We start from the raw sequence: 19,797 nt of genomic DNA, 5'->3' as shown, positions 1-19,797 counted from the left end.
AGGGTTGGTTTGAAATGGATCTAAAAATGGACAGCCTTGACAATCATACCTGTACATCGTACTGTTTTACTCCAGGAAGGCATGCAGAAGATCTCACCTTTGTTTTATCAAAAGATGCAAGTTTCTTCCAGTTTTTAGGTGTAGATTAAGGCAAATCTTGCAGCCCCTTATTGTTGTGTTCACTCGTGATACACATCCAGTTTCTACAGAAGACCACTGTACTTGGTTCCCTCCATGAGACCATTATTATTCTGTCATCGTCACCAAAGCACACCCTGCAATTTGTTTCATCAGAGGTCATGTTGAAAATACCGACCTGCTCTCACAGAGCGAACGTGAAACGACCCCGACCTCTGGCACCACAGCTGTTCACATTTTGTGCCAGATCCATAGAAACATTGCCAATAGAAAGTAAATAAGGCTCCCTCAGTGGGGCATACATGAAATTCCTGGTACAACGCATCAGTCTAGGCAGCGGATAACTTCATTTTGTAGTTTTGAAATTAAATGAAGTGTTGGAAAATAAGATTTTGTTTTTTATGTCAAGGTCTGGATATGTTTAGACATAAAAAAAATCACTAATATGAGGTTAGGAAAAGAACAAACATTCTTTTAATTACAATATCTTAGCAACAACTTGAGGGATTGATTTTTTTTTCGAATTAAACAAAAATATCCTGTGTCCATTTTTCCTTTTTTTTTCAAATAACACAGGAATATCTTTAAGAAATTCCTTGAAATACCCGACGCCACAAACATCCAGTGGAACTCGAGGATTCAAATTAAACAGGTCAAAGGTCACTGTTTCAAGCAGTAAAGCCTAGCAAAGAAATACAGCAACACTATTCTGGATTACTGGTGTTTTATTTTGCAAAGTCGAACTAAGAATAAGCTTTAGCTATGTTACTGGTATTATGCAGCTGCTAGTTAGGGAAACAGCTGCACCACTACAGATATTCACGTCCACACAGCAGGGTGCTGGCGCTCTCGTCCCAGCCGGGGGTCAGTCACTTCTAATTACCTGATGAAATGACTTTTCCAACCTTATTCTTCACATGCAAGGTACATAAAAAGAAAAAATCTTCCTCTTCAATTTTTTTTTCCATTTCTCTGGTGCTACCATATCATTTTAAACATTACATGCTGCATTACGTGGATGTTTTTTTCTCTGAGGCCGCTGTGATAAATGTAGCTTGTATACCACAGGCCTCAGAATTACACATTTGATGATAAGTGCTTCCTTGCACTCTGATGAATTTTATTTTAAGTAGCAGTTCCTCTGGTGTTTGAAATGAAAGCAAGGGGTGTGTGTGTGTGTGTGTGTGTGGTTAGCTCCTACTAATGAACCACAGGTGTGATCGTCTCCAGTGAAGCTGAGGTGTAAATGCATCTTTCAAATCCTACACATTTGGAGTTACAGTCCCATGAGTTACATCGACTGATAAAAACCATGTGGTTCAGCAGTTTGAACGTGTCACGGTAAAAAAAACAAGACATTTTCTGTTACGCTGGAATCCGTTTTCATTTACCTACTCCATCAAAGTTGCAACGTGGCTCTCCACAAGGCCGTCATCCTTCTCTGTAATGTGAAAATCTGTCAGTAAGAGAGAATGTTGCCCTTAAGGCGGTGATAAGTTCACTTCACGTTAACATTTGAGTGATCGGCTTATTCATTCACGATTGACCTGCTGGAAAAAAGCAACGACGGCACGTGGAGTAAAACGGGCTTCACGAGGTGAATCGATAAACGCAGCTGTTAGTTCACGCTCTACGGCTTACATTTGCGTCTCCATCATTAATATCGCCCCTTTATAAAATACCTTAACCTTAAGGCAAATGTTTGATGAAATACGTGTTCCATGAATTCTAAAATGTAACATGATGAAACCTGAAACTTTATGACGATGAAGCCCCCTGACGGCTAACGAAAACAATACAGAATAAATGGAACCCCATTGATTTTTTTTTTTTTTTTTTGTGGAGTCCTGCAAAACAAGCCATTCTTAATCAAAATGTGTTTCAGCAATCACACAGAGAAGATACAGAAAAATGGGGTGTGTGTGTGGGGGGGGGGTGCACATTTGTTAAAAAATGAATTTCAGACAGAGAAGCCTGTTCAACACCTTACTGACTTATAACTGGACTGATTGTTTGAATCTCAAGGGTACGTTTTTTTGATGAAGGGAAGGAGTTCTAATAGAAGGAAAAGTCTTTCTTCAGTAAATTCACAAGAACCAAGAGCTCTTCCAGAGTCAAAATGACTGCGAAGTGAGTGCAAGGGCATAGCTCAAAGAAAAATGGCCAAACATCAACGTTGGTGTTCCTCAACCACAGTGGATTGAATTATGTACCATAAAAGTTTAATGGGATTTCAGCAGCCTTAATATATGGGGGGTGCAATACTGAGCTGCTGCGCTTCAGTCGTTTCTTTATCGCCCCTCTCAGAAGCCAGGGGAGGTTCCAGGACAGGAAGCTGCCATGCAAACAGCTGAGTGGACACAATGTTTCATGGTTTGGGTTTTGATTCCACAATAAATCAGGGAACAAATCAGGCAAAAGTAAGTACAGCTTTTAATGTTGTCTCTCTCCACCGTGAGCCCCTTTAGCAAAGACTCTGGCAATGCTTTTCCCATTATAGCATTGAGTAGTTTCATTTAGTAGTGTGTTCAGGGCAGGTCTATAATCCCAGGCAGGCTTTTAAGTCTGTCACAATTAAACTTTTTAAAATATCAAAGTTGTGCAATCTTAATTACAGTTTTCTTCTGCTTATCCTATTAAGGTTGCAGGGGGGCTGGACCCTATCCCAGTGGCTTTCAGGCGGGAGGCGGGTTCACCCTGGCCAGGTCACCAGTCCATCACAGGGCCAGCACATAGAGACAGACAACCATTCACACTCACAGTCACACCTACGGTCAATTTAGAGTATCAATCAGCCTCGTCCTCATGTGCATGTTTTTGGCCTGTGGGAGGAAGCCGAAGTACCAGGAGAGAAATTTAATTTAATTTTAGCCATTCGTTCTTGTTTTTTGGGATTTAATTCCAGTTCTTGGACTAAAATGCATTGAAATTTTAGTTGCATTTTAGTCGCATTGCCTTTAGTTAAAAGCATTAGCAGCATTGTGCTCCAATGTGAAGGTTTTGTAAAGTCAGCAAGTTTCTGTTGGCAGGATTATATACAGGTTAATTAAAACTAAACTATTGATTAATCTGCTGATGCTAAGCAAGAGCAGTATGTGGGGATTTCTGCAGACTCACTGTAGCTGAAGAAACAGCTGGAAGTTCAAGTCGGAATTTTGGTCAGTTTGATTAGTTTTGGTTGATAAAATCTGTATAAGAGTATTACAAAAGAACAAACAAGACATTTTCAGGTTAGGTTCCATGTACAAACACTGGCAGTTTGACGATTTTAATTTTCTCTGCTTCGTGGTACATAATCACATTATATTTTTGCAAAACAAAACTGAATTGCGGACTTTGAATTTGTTCACATTGCCAGTCATCGCTCAGGATTTACACAATGTATCAGTTTTGAGTGTTAGTGGGCGTCTGACAGTCAGGAACATCCTTTGCGTCAGCACGGACCCTGTTGTCAGGGAAGACGCGTGTGACAGTGCCCCTTCAACATTCTCTCCAATCATGATCTAGATTGTTGAGTCAGAAAAAAAAATCCTCATTGTTCACTCTGCACTTCACAGCTATTTTCAACATTTGCTTTGAATAACAAATAAATACGTCCCTCTGTCACCATAACAGAACCGCGGGGATACCACAAGAGCATTTTCACATCCTGTTTTCTTTGTTTCGTATTTGCATGAATGAATACATCGGCTGTGCTGGTCAGGAATTTCTCAGTTCTACCCAGTTCGTCTGCGGCAATTTACACTATTGCTTTTCTGTCTCCTGACTCCTGATGTGCTTCATTTACATTCCGAAGCAGGCGGTCAAAATAGACCTCAGGCTCACTCACTACACTTTGAAGTTCAAGACTTGTGTGAACACGGACTGATTTTAATGTCCCACAGCACAGTGATTTGAGGTTTCATTGTATAACAGAGAAAACTACCGATATTTCGTCTAATTTGATCGCCGTGGCCGTTTTCTCAATGACTGCCTTCACACATTCTGCATTGATGCTTCAGTTAAAAATAAAAAGACGCTCATTTACCGAAGCATAAGCGAGGACTTTTCCAAAAATTCAACACAGTCAATTTTACAGCATTGCAAAGTGCTTCATGTTGTATTTTTTTGCTGCGACTTTTTGCTCCAAAAGGCTGAGAGTCATGAATAATGCACTCGCCGAGAGGGATGAAGTTAACGTTTCACTTTTTTTTTCTAAAAGTCACAACACTCTGCAGCTATTATTGTCTTCACTTGGGCATCAACCAAATGCCAAGTGCATTTTAAAATGCTGCGAAATACTATTTTGGCTCCTGTTAAGCTTTGCAACAACTAGTCTCTGGTATTCTTCTATTTCCAGAGTCTACGAAGCTTGCATTGGTTGGTTGATCAAATGCTGCCCAATCAGCAATGTTTCCACTTGAATGGAATCCTCCAAACCATGCAACTAATTGTATTTACATAGAGTACAACATTAGGATGCAGAAGTCTTAAAAAGCCTCACAGAATCGACTATAATATCATTGTTTTCTTCGTTTTTGTTGTTGTTGCTAGAGTTCATAGTGAAGAGCAGTAAATTAATATTTCCGTTTTTAGAAAGCTGTCAATTTTGTTTCTAAAATTTTTTTTGTTAAACTACGAGAACACGATTCTACAGAAATGTACACATAATCAATATAGCGGCTTTCGGTTACAAATGTTCAAATGCAAGGCTCAAATTACTACACAAAAACTGCAGAAATAGAAAGACCTATACTGTTCATCTCCATGGTAACCAATAAATAGTTAGCCTGTGTTTTTCTACTTGTACAGCCATAATTGTAATATCTTTGTGAAGAAGAAGAATGGACTGAAATTGATATAAAGAGGATGAAAAGCAGCAAAGAAGTGACTTCGTAGCATCTTTTGTCGAGTTAAAGGCCTGGCGTAATGTGAGCATCTACACTTGAACTGCAGCCTACCTGATGGTAGTACAATGTTTTCCAGAAGTATTTTTTCTTTAAAAAGAAAAACGAGGGCTCCAGACGACGTCCGTCTATAACATGGCGATTGCAACACCGGACTCGTAACGTCCCTTTATCTGAGTTAGTCTGGCAGCTTGCATTAGCAGCAGACCCGTGGCCACCTCCGTACTGTACGAGAGCCAGGCGATGGCGAAGGACCAGCCGAACGATACATTCACATAAGCGAGGTTTTCCGGGGGTACGACCCATTGGAACTCCTCCATGGCCTGGTTTGAGTACTGGATGTAGATGCTGAGGCCCGTCAGTGTAAAGAGACCTGTCGATGCACAAGAGCAGACAGAGAGAACAGTCACTTACACACATTCTACAGAGCCTGAATCAAGGAAATGCTGTCACCTATAGGAATCAAAAAGAATTCTCAGCATGAGGCCATGTAACTGTGGTATTACCTCCTGCACCATATATAGCTTTTAAAGTCTTAATTGCCAGCTTGGAATAAAACCCTCAACGTGCTCTTTGGTGATCCGGAGCAGCGATAAGAGTACGAGCTTCCTTACGTGCATGTCAGTGAGGGTGCACATGGAAAGAACACGCAGCTCACCATGCTGTAGTACACTTGAGCAGTTTAGCTCACTGAGTGGCTCATTCAGGGTTAAGTAGCATTAATTAGCAAATACTTATTCTGACATAATTGTCTTGGCATGGATACTGTGAGATAACATGATCCTAAACCTGTTAGCCCACTGATAAGAAGCGATTAGGCATTTCTTTCAGAAGTAAGAATTAAGTGAATATGCAAATTATTTTTGAATGGAACTCCTCCAATGTATTTTAATTAAAAACAGATGTATTTAACATCTGGGGATAACAATTACCGTTCGTACTGAATCATTCAGACCTCGCGTTGACTGCACACAGGAATCTTTTCATGTGAGAGGCTGAAATATCATTTTCATATTGACTTTTTGTTCAACTAAAGCTGCAATAACTGTAGTCTCTCTGAAAGAATTGATGACAATACCTCATGGGTACAGTTGTTCTGTGGCACTCAAGCCTCCATTGCAGATGATTTGCGTTCCCATTAAGGCACGATTTCACTTTCTGTTCCATGCAATATCTGTCATACGCCTCCTGATTCCATCGCACTTTACATTGGGTCTTTGCATCCTCACAATGAGCATTACATTTACAGCGCTCGCTCACTAAAGCAATTGTCACAATCAAACAGATTAAAAGAAGCAGCTGTAGTTGCTAAATCCAGAACACATAGCGATCCAAACAGATTTACTTCCTGTATAGCCCTCTTCACCTACATTCTAGGTGGATATTCTATAATCCTAACCAAAACTATAAAACCCCAGAAATAGGTTTCTAATGCATTAAACAGACAAGGGGGGGAAAACAGAACAAAATACTGCAACCAGTTACCCATTTTCTGTTTACCTCATATTAGAGCTTTCAAAGCATGTGGATGCTTTTGATGTAGGGCTTCAGAGAGGACATTTGCTGCAAAGCATGAAATTGAGTCACTTCTCTGTGTGACACGGGAGGTTGTGCCTATCAGCAAAGAGTATATACATATATATGTATATATATATATATATATATATATATATATATATATATATGTATGTGTGTATACTATATATATATATATATATATATATATATATATATATATATACACACATATACATATGATGTAAGACCCTCTCAACAACAGCCATTAACCCAGAAACATAGCTTAATATATACTGTAGTTTTAAACATACATTTCTTTTACATCTGAATATTCCATTTAAAGTGAATAATCTAATTGCTAAACCGTAACATTTGCACTCTGAGGCTCATCAGAAAAGATCCGTCAGCTCTCGTCTATGGATGGATGGAGACGTGTTAATCAGGCCTTTCATTTGTGAGACTGTTGGCAATTACATTTCAGCAGGGGTCACACTGGTGTTTCTATTCCATCAAGACAAATGTATTTATAAAGCACCATGTGGACACAAGGCAAGTCAAAGTGCTTTACAATGGCAGAGAAATGCATCAAAATTAAGAACACATTAAAATTGCATTCAAAAGGCAAAAAAAAGAGAAGATAAAAATAAACAATGGCAAATAAATTATGTATTGATGTCGTGGGAGGGCGGCGGTGAACAATACTGTTTAAGGCCTGATTTTAATGAGCTGACTTGAGGTGTTCAGGGAGCTTGGTCCACAGGTAGGAAACTAAAATCTAGAACTCATCCCACATGACCAGAGGGGTCTGAGTACAAATAAACAGGCCCGGACTCATTTTGGGCTTTATGGATAAATAATGCTATAAAGTCAGTTGTTTGACAAACAGGCTGCCAGCGCAGTAGTGAAATGTGCTCCACTTTCTTGGTGTTAGCCAGGACTCCAGCAGCAGCAGCAGCAGCACCTTTCTGATTGATTTTTTAAGACCAGAGTTCTGGACAAACCGCAGCTGTCAGATTGATTCTTTAAGACCTGAGAAGACACCATAGCAATAATCTAGTTTCCAGCAAATAAACACAAAAACAGGTCCATTCTGGCGTTGCTTAAATGGAAATCCTCTGCTTTGGTTAGCACATATTACTGTCTGTTAAAAATAGACGATTTCTATTTATGCAGGCAAACCCAAGTTAGTTTCATCACAGGTTCCCTTGACTAAAATAGATGGGGTTTTAAACTGGATTTTTAAAAAATAATCCCTGACAAAGAAGAGTTAATGACACTTAGACACTGAATTCAGCAAAATAACCCCCACACCTGAACACCACTGATTTTAGAAGATTAAACGCAATCATTCAAATTTAAAAGAAAGCAACAAACGAACAGCATGGATGCATGACTTGAACGTCAACTCAAATCAACACATGAAATATCTTAAGCTCATGTGAACCCGACTTCAATCCAGGATTAGGGGTATTGTTAGCATTTAACCAAAAACCCACTGCTTACAATGACTATTTATTGACAACTAACTATTTATTGATTTTTGGGGATTTTGGGATGCATAAATACAAAAATCCAGTAGCACTGACTTTTAATCTGATTACATCAGCTTTTATTTCTCCTTTGTTTGCTGTCAAACATCCTCTTCTCCCACTCACTGATTGCTTCAGTGCATTATTCAGTAAATATAAAGCACCATAATCCTGTGCTGACTGTAGATGCACAGTTTCGTGTCACCTGAATAACGTTAATAATGAAATCGCCGCGAAATGTGTAACTGGAGTCCATTTTGTTGATGCTGTCAGTGGCACGGTTTAAAACCGAAGGAAAAGTCATGAAAAATTCTTAAATTGATGATTCCTTGGGGAAGTCGGAAGAAATATTTTAATCAAGAACAAGTTCCTCCGCAATCACTTAATCATGAACAGCGGTACGTCCACACGCTGCGATCAATACCATCGATTCTGTCCATAGCGATGGTATTTGTTAGCCCGCTGCCTGTGAATGTTAATGCTCATCAAGGACCTGACTTAATTATCTATTTTCAGTTGCTTTAATGGACAGATGGCAGGAACAATCATCCTCAGTTAGTCTGCAATGATTTTAACTCTAGAGCGTGCAGGGCTCATGAATTTGAGTATCTCGCGTTGTCCGTGCAGCGCCTTGTCAAACAATCTATGGGAAAATAAAGACGTGGAAGGCTTGCGCAAAATAGGGCCGCTCAATTAATCTCAATATGGCCTACTGCAATTTTCAGATTGGAAGGATGGGAAATATTTGTTAACTGTGTGTTCCTCGCCAAAAAAAACCTTGACGCCCTCAATGAAACTGAGAAAAATTTGGTAAAGCAAAATTTCCTTTAATATTGCAGATCATATATCAACATCAGACAAAATCATCACAATTAGATCTTTTTATCCAACATCCGCCCTGTCGCCGAACGTTCACGGTAATTTCTCTCCTTATTATCTCATTTAAACGTTCATTACCAACCGCTCTGCTAATCGTTTCAACAACAACAACAAAAGATCATTACCTGACTCAGCTCAATTAAGTCAAATGGGATTTTTAATGTTCTTGCAGTCATGTAATACGTGTTGCATGTATGTCCGGGTCTGAAATGAAACCGTCTTCGGTGGTAACAGTCGTACATTTGCACAACAGTAGTTGCTGCTCTCTCATCATTGACCATCAGTCAGCAAGTACAACGTTACTGTCAAGGCTGAAATAAGGCGCCAGCAGTTGCCTTAAGACAGAGGCGAAGGAGTGAGGAAGTGTGAGGAGATCAAATTGGATTTTTAGTTAACACACACACACACACACACACACACACACACACTCACAAATTCACTTTATATGTGTTCCATGCACAACCCACACGTTTTCTTGCACACCCACCACACTAACCATTTAACCTTCACCTCTGACCAGCCCACATGTGCAGCACACATAATTGCTGAAGGCTCAGAGAAGAACAATATCAATTCTTACTGCAGAAGAGAAAGTAGGAGGCTGCTCCCGCCAGCAGGAGGGGGCTGCAGGACAACGAACTAACGAGTCCGAAAATCCAGCCGAGGACCAGCAGCACCAAGCTGAGGGGCAATACGATGACCACGACTTGTTGCAGGCCTGAAAACACACTTAATCAGAGTTGCATACATGGAGAAATGGAAACTTGCTATCGGCTTACTGGGGTTGTCTGTTGCGGTGTGCAGCTCCTGAAATTATCTGTGTGTTGTTTCATTGCTCGTTTCGTGATTGATGCTCTAATACCTGCCCATGATGTTTATTGTGCTGATGCACGCTTCAATTTATGCGCCATGTGTGTCTGCCTGGTTGCTTTTATTGAAGTTTGCTTAATGCTGCTTCTTGTTTGTCACTCCTGCTTCCTGTAGCTACTGACCTGCTCTCTCCAATACTGTCCTGTCAGTTTCTATATGTACTGTAGATTTTATCAATGTCTTATCACTGACTGTTGCTTGTACTTTTCTTTGTAGGGAGACCATTTGATCATCCGGCCAAGTACTAGAGATGAAAATAACCTTTTAGCTAACTGGCATTTTTACCAAGATGTAGATTAATGAAAAAAAAGAATGAGGAAATAAAAAGGTTTGTAATGAAAAAAAAATTTTTTTTTCTTGGAATTTTTGATTATATCAGTACATGTTTCTTTCAGCACGATTACCTCAACAAATGGACACCACTTTCGTGCAATCAGTAGGAGTAAAAAGCTGGAGTGCTCCGCCACGAATACGCGGCTTAAGTCTCAAAAACCTCTGTAGTCTCATTTAGAGAGCTGTTAGCATCTAAAGTTTTGAAAATATTTTACTTCATTTAACAAAAATGACCAAGTATCCTACCATAATGCAAACCGCAGCCCTGATTTCAGGCGCTTAACTTAAATCCATTCATAAAACTCACTGACTTTGAGACGAGGGACCCTGTCGGTTTTAGGATTCACTCCCTGCACCGCTCTACTGGCCGGTCTCCAGCTATGCTATCCTTCTGATCAATATTGTCCAATAAAGAGCGGTCTTACATCATTCGGGGGGGCGTCCGCACCACAACAAGTTCAACAGCAATATACACTTTTAGCATTTATAGTTTTATTCTTTTTTAATACTTGCTGTAATTTCTGATTGCAGTCTTGAGGTTATTGCAGTTTATCGTTTGGCTCTCAAATCATTTTTACTGCAAACCCTCTCTGTTTATTCCACAACAAAGATGAACACATATCTCCATCCATGCGATTGCTTTTTAAAAATTGTTTTTTTTTATTCCTAACCACAAATCAACTGGGGCTGCACGGTGGTGCAGTGGTTAGCACTGTGGCCTCACAGCAAGAAGGTTCCGGGTTCGAGTCCTGGCTCGGGCACGGGATCTTTCTGTGTGGAGTTTGCGTGTTCTCCCCGTGTCTGCGTGGGTTCTCTCTGGTCCTCCGGCTTCCTCCCACAGTCCAAAAACATGCAATTGGGGACGAGGCTGATTGATACTCTAAATTGACCGTAGGTATGAATGTGAGTGTGAATGGTTGTTCGTCTCTCTATGTTGGCCCTGCGATGGACTGGCGACCTGTCCAGGGTGAACCCCGCCTCTCGCCCGTTGACCGCTGGGATAGGATCCAGCCCCCCCGCGACCCTTAATGTGTAGGAATAAGCGGAAGATGACGATGGATGGATGACAAATCAACTGTTTCATTCTCAAGGGGGGGGGGGGGCTGTAATAACACTCTGACTTCCAAAATTTCCAAATAGATTTGCAAATACCGGATACGGATTTGCCTTTATATGACATCATGAAGGTGTTGCAGCTGTACGTAAATGTGTTGTTCTTGGGTTCCGTTCCCCTCCTGGCAGCCATCTAGGCCGATCAGTTATCAGTGCCAGTAAAGCTGGCAGCTAAGAGTCTGCTTCTGTGACAGCTGATGAAGAGGAGCACTCACCAAGAAGGTGCTGCTCCATCTCTGACAGGCTGGACATATTTGCTGTGAAAGAAGGGATGACCGAACTTCTTTTTGCTCCTGAAAATGTCAAAGAAAAGGTCACAAACGCAAGCATAAGCAGACACAGCAGGATGAGTGGATTTGCGCCTGGTAACGACACTATGTCACTTTTTTTTTTGCAATTGGGTCACAATTAAAGCTTGTTATTTTAAAAAAAAGGATTTTTTTTTTTTTGCAAAGAGAGTGAGTATCAGTGTATGTTTCACCAATGCAAGGGTGACACAGGTGTTGTATCACACTTGGCTTTTACAGAGTGAACTGTGGTGCCGCCACCATCAACACCACATCAGGCTGTGCAGCAAACAAACAGATTATTGCAGCTAAAATATCTGTTATAATTTCTCTGCAGCAGCTTCTCAGCTACCTGCTGATAAACAGATGTGAGGGCACTTCAATTGGAAAGAAACTGCAGCTATTAAATTGAGAATCTTATTATCACAAATTCATTTCGGCAGCTTTTGAAGGTTTCATAGAATAAAAAGTGAAATCTAATCTACTGAGGATTTAATAGCTCAATCGTTTTTTTTCCCCTCCTCATTTTTCTCCATGATAACACAATACCATCTTTTCTGTACATCACAAAAACAAATTCGAAGGCAATTTTTTTTCATTTTTTTTAATCATTAGTATCATCACAATTATCAAAATGCATTAATCTATAAACATAGCCAAAAAATCCATGAAAATCGATTATTTGAGTTTGTTTTTGTCAGGCATTACGGTACAACTATTCCAAGCTCATCTATAGTTGGAAACCAGGATGATATATATATATATATATATATATATATATATATATATATATATATATATATAAATGATATATATATATATATATATATATATATATATATATATATATATATATATAAATGATATATATGTGTGTGTACGTTTTCATACCTTCATGAATTCTCCAGAGTCCAGAGCGTGAACTCAGGTCCTCTGAACAGTTGGGTTTGTTCACATCGATGATGTACCAGTAGTCAGTCCCAATGGCCACAGCGAGGAGGCTGAAACTGAGCAAACCTGTGAAGCCTGCAGACAGAACCACCGAGCTGTACTTCATCATTATACAGCCCTGCAGTTAATGTGATATTCCACTTTTTTTTTCCCCTCCTCAATTTTTCTACGCTGAAATCAACGCTCCAAGATGTGCGATGCGTAAAAGCTCTACAGATGGATGTTTTCTTGTGAAACGCCGTCTATCCATCTTTCTGAAATTTTGTTCAGGAGAGAGAAAAAAAAACTCTTCCAGGTGATCGTTTCAAGCTCAGAATAAAAAGAAAACAACTAAAGCGCAGAGAGGAGAGATGCGCCTGGCAGGTGACTGTGGTTTACTGGGCTCCTGGGTTGAGCCGGTGTCAAGGTTCTAAAAGAGAGCAACTCACTTCCGGGTTTGGATTTCAGATTAAAATGCTGACATTTGTTTGTGCTTTACGAAATTTTATTTCTTTTACAACAACAAAATGCTTATATTTCCGGTTTTATATCAGCCTTCTTTACTCGACTTTATCACATTCCAAGCAAATAATTCGTCAACAGAGAAAACCAAAGGTGACATCCATTATACGTCAACTCTGTGGGTTTCTATATCTGTGACATTCGCAGCATCCTGGTTACTTCAAACAACAAATATGAGCCCAGGTGAAGCTTCTACCTGTGGAACCAGAGGTGTCCTGTAGGTGGCGTAGCTTGAAGTCTCGAGCCTCGGAGCTCGTCACGTCACTGTATGAGCGACGACGCGCCAGAAGAGTACAGGGGAGGAATGACGTCATTTAGTGTTTTGTGGACGCTTGTTTTGGAGCTTCCGGGTGGTATTTTGGCTGTTGACATACCGAGTAAATCAAGGTGAGATCGATCAAACCTGTTGCTTATTTTTTTTTCCCGTTAAAAAGTTGAAAAACATAATCGTGACATTTTAAAAACAACAATTCATATAATTAAGATGGATTTAAACAATAACTGATGGGAAGGCTGGGGCTGTTGTATCGTGTAGTGCTATGGCTGTAGGTGTAGGTGTTATGGCTTAGGTGTAACTGTTGGCAAGCGAGTGAACGTATGCTACACTGGTTGGACCTTTCTGAACGAGTCTAAGGCCTTGTTCAAACTGATCCCCAGTCTGATTTTTGGCATATCCAGATTGTATCGAGACTTATTTCAGACAGTCTAAATAATTTAAAACAACGCAAATTCTGATCTAATTTATGTTTGCAGGTCGCCTGAACTCAAATTTGAACCAGATCATCCAGTGTGGACGCTCCAGTGGGAGTGAAATGACTTTGGTGTCACTAGTCATGTGTTTCTCCATGGAAACTTGGTGCTTTTAATGTCTCTTTCTGTATATAAAAATGTGTAAACATTCACAGATGTCTAGATGCAACAAATCTGTTTTCATCTCTTGCAAATAAATGTGGAAAGGAAACCAACATCTCTCATTAAAACTTTACTTTAATGCTCTCCAAGGGAGGACTGAGAGCTCTGAATGTGTCATGACGACCGATGAAACTTGTAAATTCTCATTTGATTAAGTTACAATGAGTTCCTATCACCTCTCAACTTACTTCATATCGGTTTACTCTTACAAATGAGGCTAATTACTGTTCCCTGCAATTACAGCAATTTAATTTAATGTTTAATGTATTATGATAAAAACTATGTTGAACTCTTGCTGTTTTCTGTTGTTGTTGTTTTTTTAAAATTGTAGGTGCAGAACTCAGTCGTCGTGACAAACGAAGGAGAGAAACAAGCCCAGCACCTCAGAGCAGCCTTCAGGTACAAGACATTTATCTTAAAATTATACTAGGAACCTTGGAAATATGGTTGCAACGGTATCAGACAGGCTTTCTTGAGTTTATGAATCAGATTATGTTCTGCTTCTTTCATAAATCAGTTGAGTTAGTTCATTCAGCCATTAAAATGATGGAATAGTTATCGTATATGAGATAACAAAAGGAATAATGAAGGGTGTCTGAAATAAGCTGCCTTTTGGTTTAAAAAGCTCTTTTTTGTAAGCGTTTTTTTTTTTTTTTTTTTTTATAATGCGCAAAAGGTCACATTAGCCGAGTTTAGTTAAGAATAAACCTGTGACATTATGGCTCAGAACCAAATGGATGCAAAGGAGGAAAGACATGCAGCTATTAAAATAATGATATTCTTCACACGATCCAGGAGCGGCGCAGGAAAAATGCCTTCAATATGCTTTATAGTTGCGTCAGATGTTTGTTGTCGTGCATTTACATGGAAATGAAGTTATTTGATCTGTTTGCCCAGTCGGGGATCTCACTCAGCAAGTGGCCTGGCTGTGAATATAATTCACACTGCACACATTTGCAGTACTTTCCAAATTGAAGTAAATTCTTCAGCTGTGTTTAAATTTGACACAGTATCAACGAAGTGATGTAACGTTTCGGCAGTACTCTTCAAAATGTAGTTTCCTATCTGAGAAGAAGGCTCTTATTTGGGAATTTCTGACCTTTTTTCCACTAACCGTCTTTTAGGAGACGTAAAGAGCTGAAGGCTTGCCCAGTTTATCGCATCCAGTTTGGGAGTAACAGTGTAAAGAAAAGCAGGGGGCTGCGTTGATAGATTGAAGTCACCTGGGAGGATTAAAATAGAGCATAAAACCTCATTTTGATGTTAAAAACAATCTCAGTAATGTGACTCAACTCGACAAAAATCTGATTTCTGAACCATAGTTTTCTTTTCCAAATATAATATCGAGACTCATTTAACAATTACAACCTGGAGTCAGTGGGGGCACAGCAGGTTTAATAGCTTTGCACATTGGGAACATCTCCACACGTTCACACCTATAAAACTCTCCAGACTCTGTCAAGTTGCATTTGGCCTTTAAATGAAAGCAATTTTCAAGTACTCACTCTGGACTGATGTGTGGACTGACTTGGCTGCTGGATTTCAGGATGGTTTCAAACAGCCTTACTGGAAAATAAATCTCAAGGATTTCTGTATTTTCAAAGTTCCATTTCGCAGATCTACAGTACCTCGACGCTAAAAATTAGTACTTTATCAGTACTTTAACTTGAGTCAAATGGACTTGGCAGGAATGGAAGAAAATGTGGCATTTTGAGCTTGTCATGTTTACGTAAGCTCAAAATGAAGTACTAAAATCACCCAGCTAGATATTGGACTGTAACTTTGATATGTTTGGTCACATTTTTGTGACAGATTTAAAGGAACACACCAACTTTTGGGGAAATATGTTTATTTGCCGTCCTCAACAGAGCCAGACAAGAAGATGGATACTTTTCTGTTCTTTGTGCGTGCATTAAGGAGCTGAGACCCACCGACACCAAGTAACTGCTAACTAGCTTTACGCAATGAATTGCAGTGGGTGGGCAGGTTAGCATACCACAAAATACACTTGTCTTTTAATATATCCGCTGTTGTGGGCAAAATTTGCTACGAAATGACGAATAAAGTAATGAGACTTGTTATTCTTAGAATGCCGTGCAGTGCAGTGACTGCTACCACAATTAAAACCTTCAGCCGAAAAAAGCAGGTGAGCAGTTGAGACAAAGCTATGCTACACAGCACATTCACTGTCATTCATTGTGCTAAGCTAACTAGCGGTCAGCAGGTGTCTGTGTTTCTCAGCTGCCTAATGCACCCAAAGCAGAGAGAAGGGTATCCATCTTCTTGAATGGCAAATAAGTGTATTTACCAAAATGTCAGCATTTAAATTTGTCATTTTCTGTCACAGATAATATCAGGATAGCTGATCCGACATGATCACATTGTCTGGTTTGCGACAAGCATCAGCCGCGCTTGCTGTGTTCAAGAAGGACAGTTATTATTATTTTTATGCTGAGAGGCTGCAGCTGGATGTTTTCTACGCTCTTACTGCAGAGTGAGAAAGAGGGTTTGTTTATTTCACCAGCCAGAATGTCAGAGTTCAGGCAATCACACAGTGGGCTTTGTCCATTTTTCACAATCAATTTCCACCCCTAAACACAAGACAATTGCTCCACTCAGCAACATTGTAAAGAAGAGCCGTAGTGCAACATAGCAGGCTGAGGTTGATGCCTTACAGATGAGATAAGATCAGCTTTATTCTTCCTGTACTCTGGAAATTCTCTTGTTATCGCAGCATGTGGGGAAAAAAATGACAGAAAATAGTGCAAGGACTTCAATATTGTGGGGAGGGAGGATGGGATATGATCGTCTTCAAGCTCCTTTGATATTGCTTCATTTACGTGATCATAAATCAGCTCTTCAGTGTGATATCACACACACGGATGAGATTATATAGTTTTGCTGCAGGGAAGACTGCGAACGTTGCTTCCATCGTTCCTTTTTACCAGCAGTGTGAATTAACATTTCCAAAATTATGTTTGGGTTTTGTGTGTGTGTGTGTGTGTGTTTGGTCTCCAGTTTAAAGGTCTGGTGTGGTGGAGCTTCTGTAGTGATATCTCGCTGTTTGCTTCACTCCTATTTTCTAAAATTTCTGACAGCACAGTACGTTAGCTAGCGCCAGCAACCACATAGCCCGAAGCTGAAAAACTTAATTGATCCGAACTGCCATATTGCTGTCATTGTACTTGTGGAAGTCCCATAAACAGAATAAAGCCAACCACTAATGAAGGCACTCGCGTCCGTCACACTCACAACCGTCTCCAGGAGCTGCACCTGCGAGACTGCTCTTTCCAACTTCGTTGCGATTTAATTGCAATACACTAACCAACATAATGTCAAACATAACGGCATCTGCTTCATGTTCATTCGTGCATTCAGCATAGCTGCAAGCAAGCAGCAAGGCCAGATCAAATATTGTAGTTTTATGGTAGCTACTCCGTAGCTTTGAGTACCATCTTGATTAGCTTGTGAATGCAGCTGAAAACACAGCGCGTTTGGCCATTTTGTCGATTTGCAGTTATTAAATCAAAGGTTTGTAGCAGCTCCAAATCTGGACTCACAAAGAAGAAATGCAGGAGGGATGAAAAAAAACAAAACATTTTGCATGTGGAATTTTTTTCGCACTTGAAAGGCAAAATACAGGTTTTGAGTGAAGTATCTCTTTAAGCCATTCAAGTGGTAGTACAGTCAGGTACACGAACCCAGATCATCTCTTCAATCCAGATGCTTCATCCCCGACACCCCCGTCCTCGCTCAGGAGACTTGTTGCTCTTGTTTCTGACGCTGATAGATTGTGCTAATCCTCCTTATCACCATTCTGCAGTGGCAGCTGAGTTGTTCACACACCACCAGGGGCTGCATAGCGACTATGGATCATTCACTTGTCATCTACACTCGCTTTCTGTATAGAAGTATTGATTCTTGACATGCTTTCTAAATCCTGCAAGGGCGCGGTGGCGGTGGGGGTGGGGGTGGCGGTCATTTTGCTTGCAGGAAAGTGTGCTGCAGGAGCATTGTTGTATGTCACAGTTACAGCTGCTTAATGAGAAGCACCTCTTGTAAACCCGGCCGCGATGCGCCGTGAACGCTAACACTCTGTGTGTCTTTGGAAGGTCATTGCACTGTTGAGGAATGTGGATGTTCCAATTAATTTTATCACTTGTGGCTTTTGGTCTTGTCGCTAATTGTTAATGAAGTAGATGCTGCAGTTCCTTCAGTATAATACCAGGGGAATGAATGCAGCTTCTAACCATGTGGAGGCACAAATGTGTGGAACCTCTTTTCTCTACATGGACATTCTTTGAATTCTCCTTTGAATAACCAGCAGTGTCTAAAACCAACCTTGGATCAGAGCTGCTCAGTAGCTCCGTCAAAAACAGTCTTTGAGTTTGACGTATTTTGTATCTCAATAATCTGCCTCTCCAGATCCCTTTAGAATAGTGAAGGTGAAATAGCAAAAAACAAGCGGGAGAGCTGTGTGTCACGCGCCAACAGTGACAGGAGGCGGAGGGCAGCAATCAAATTCACCTAGTTTGTTTCATCTCTTAACACCAACAATCTCTGTTCTGTCCTCTTGTCGTCAGTGGAGGTGATTCTGGCCGCAGGTTGAGGCTACTCTCTGTTTGCGGTCATTCCATCCTTCCAGCAGTTTAGCTATAATTGGAAGGAGTGTGTGCTGAGGCTGTGTTCTGTCAGTTTAGCCTTTTGACCAACAGCTGCCTGCAGGGACTCCTCTTCTACATTCTATTCTTTGTCGTAAAAGTTGAGCTCATTAAATTTAAGGTGTTCAATGTGCCTTTTTTTGGGTCCTTAATAAAAAAGAAAAAAAAAAGGGGGCTTTTTCATCATTGGTGGTTTGTTGTGTTCTGCAGGCTCGGCTCTTACCCGACGGGATTTCAATTTCAGGTGGGCCGAAACGGCTGTGCCTTTTAATTACCAATGGTTGTCTTGACACAACAAAAAGTATTGACATGCAGTGGCAACTAATGTGTCTGGTTGAAACTTTCAAAAGATTTCTTAGACGGATTTGTATTTACTCTTCAACAATTTCTATTACAAGCAGCACATGCAGGCCAGTTGTGTGGAAATGAAATATGATGTCATCTATCATGTTCATTTTTTTCCTGCTGTGGATTTTAACACATTCGGGAAGGTCAGTTGATTTATTTTGCAAGGAGGCAGAGAGATGGACTCTTTGTGTAATTAAATTTTCAAGGCAATAGGCAGGTTTCTACAGCCTTTCTCAAGTGATTCATTCATTCACCAGACAGTGTGTTTTGCCTTTCAAGTCCTCAAACATTGGTGTTTTTCCCTCCTACTACTTCTTATTTATATACTTCTTCCTCCTATTACTTCTTAGTAACTTCAGAACGCAGGAAGAGCCAGCCACGTATATGTAGCTCGAAGGCTAACGACGACTGACAGCTAACGATAGCTAAACTGTCCCGAAACGTCCATCGACAAATCCTCCACCATGCCGTAATCTTATCTTTTCTACATCCAGCTGGTGTTCAGTGACACGTTTTTCTGAGTATTTAAAAGGCAAAATACACTTTTTGTTAAGTATCACTTGAAGACAAGTCACCCCAAACACTACGCCTGGTTACTGCTAGTTAGAGTTTGTGGGCTTTCAGTCGAATATTTATCCTGCCCTCAATAGTTTTGTTTCGTCACACTAGAGTAAAACTTGTTCACTTATTATTGAGAAACTGTTGTTGTCATGGACACACAAGCACACCGGACCCAAACACAAACTTTTGAGGAAGCAGTCGTAGTTCACAAATGTAATTAAAACAAGAAATCAAAACAGAGGAATCCAAACAGTGTAAATCCCCCAAATCTAAAACCAAACAAAGAAAGTCCAAAAGAGCCCAAACAAAA

At 40.2% G+C, this 19,797-nt stretch overlaps 1 protein-coding gene across 1 annotated transcript; it reads right to left on the bottom strand.

Moving 5' to 3' along the window:
- Positions 1 to 2,915: 2,915 nt before the first annotated feature.
- Positions 2,916 to 12,876, bottom strand: LOC147245055 (transmembrane protein 235). The gene is made up of 4 exons (XM_086184927.1): positions 12,445 to 12,876; positions 11,482 to 11,559; positions 9,531 to 9,668; positions 2,916 to 5,397 (listed from the first exon to the last, which is right to left on the bottom strand). The coding sequence occupies exons 1-4, from the start codon at positions 12,611 to 12,613 to the stop codon at positions 5,153 to 5,155; spliced, it is 630 nt and encodes a 209-aa protein (XP_086041053.1). The 5' UTR covers positions 12,614 to 12,876; the 3' UTR covers positions 2,916 to 5,152.
- Positions 12,877 to 19,797: the final 6,921 nt, after the last annotated feature.

The sequence above is a fragment of the Aulostomus chinensis genome, chromosome 18 (assembly GCF_037954235.1).
Source record: "Aulostomus chinensis isolate RoL2024-O1b breed Wild chromosome 18, RoL_Achi_v1.0, whole genome shotgun sequence".
In the NCBI taxonomy this organism is placed as follows: Eukaryota; Metazoa; Chordata; class Actinopteri; order Syngnathiformes; family Aulostomidae; genus Aulostomus; species Aulostomus chinensis.
This window is presented reverse-complemented; position numbering and strand designations above follow the sequence as displayed.

What these genes read in the sequence shown, in the direction of transcription:
- LOC147245055 (XM_086184927.1), bottom strand. Translation starts at nt 12,613, where the DNA reads ATGATGAAGTACAGCTCGGTGGTTCTGTCTGCAGGCTTCACAGGTTTG. An exon ending in ACTCTGGAGAATTCATGAAG is followed by an intron (nt 11,560 to 12,444) that starts GTATGAAAACGT and finishes TGACATTTTCAG; the next exon opens with GAGCAAAAAGAAGTTCGGTC. An exon ending in CTCCTACTTTCTCTTCTGCA is followed by an intron (nt 5,398 to 9,530) that starts GTAAGAATTGAT and finishes GTGCATCGACAG; the next exon opens with GTCTCTTTACACTGACGGGC.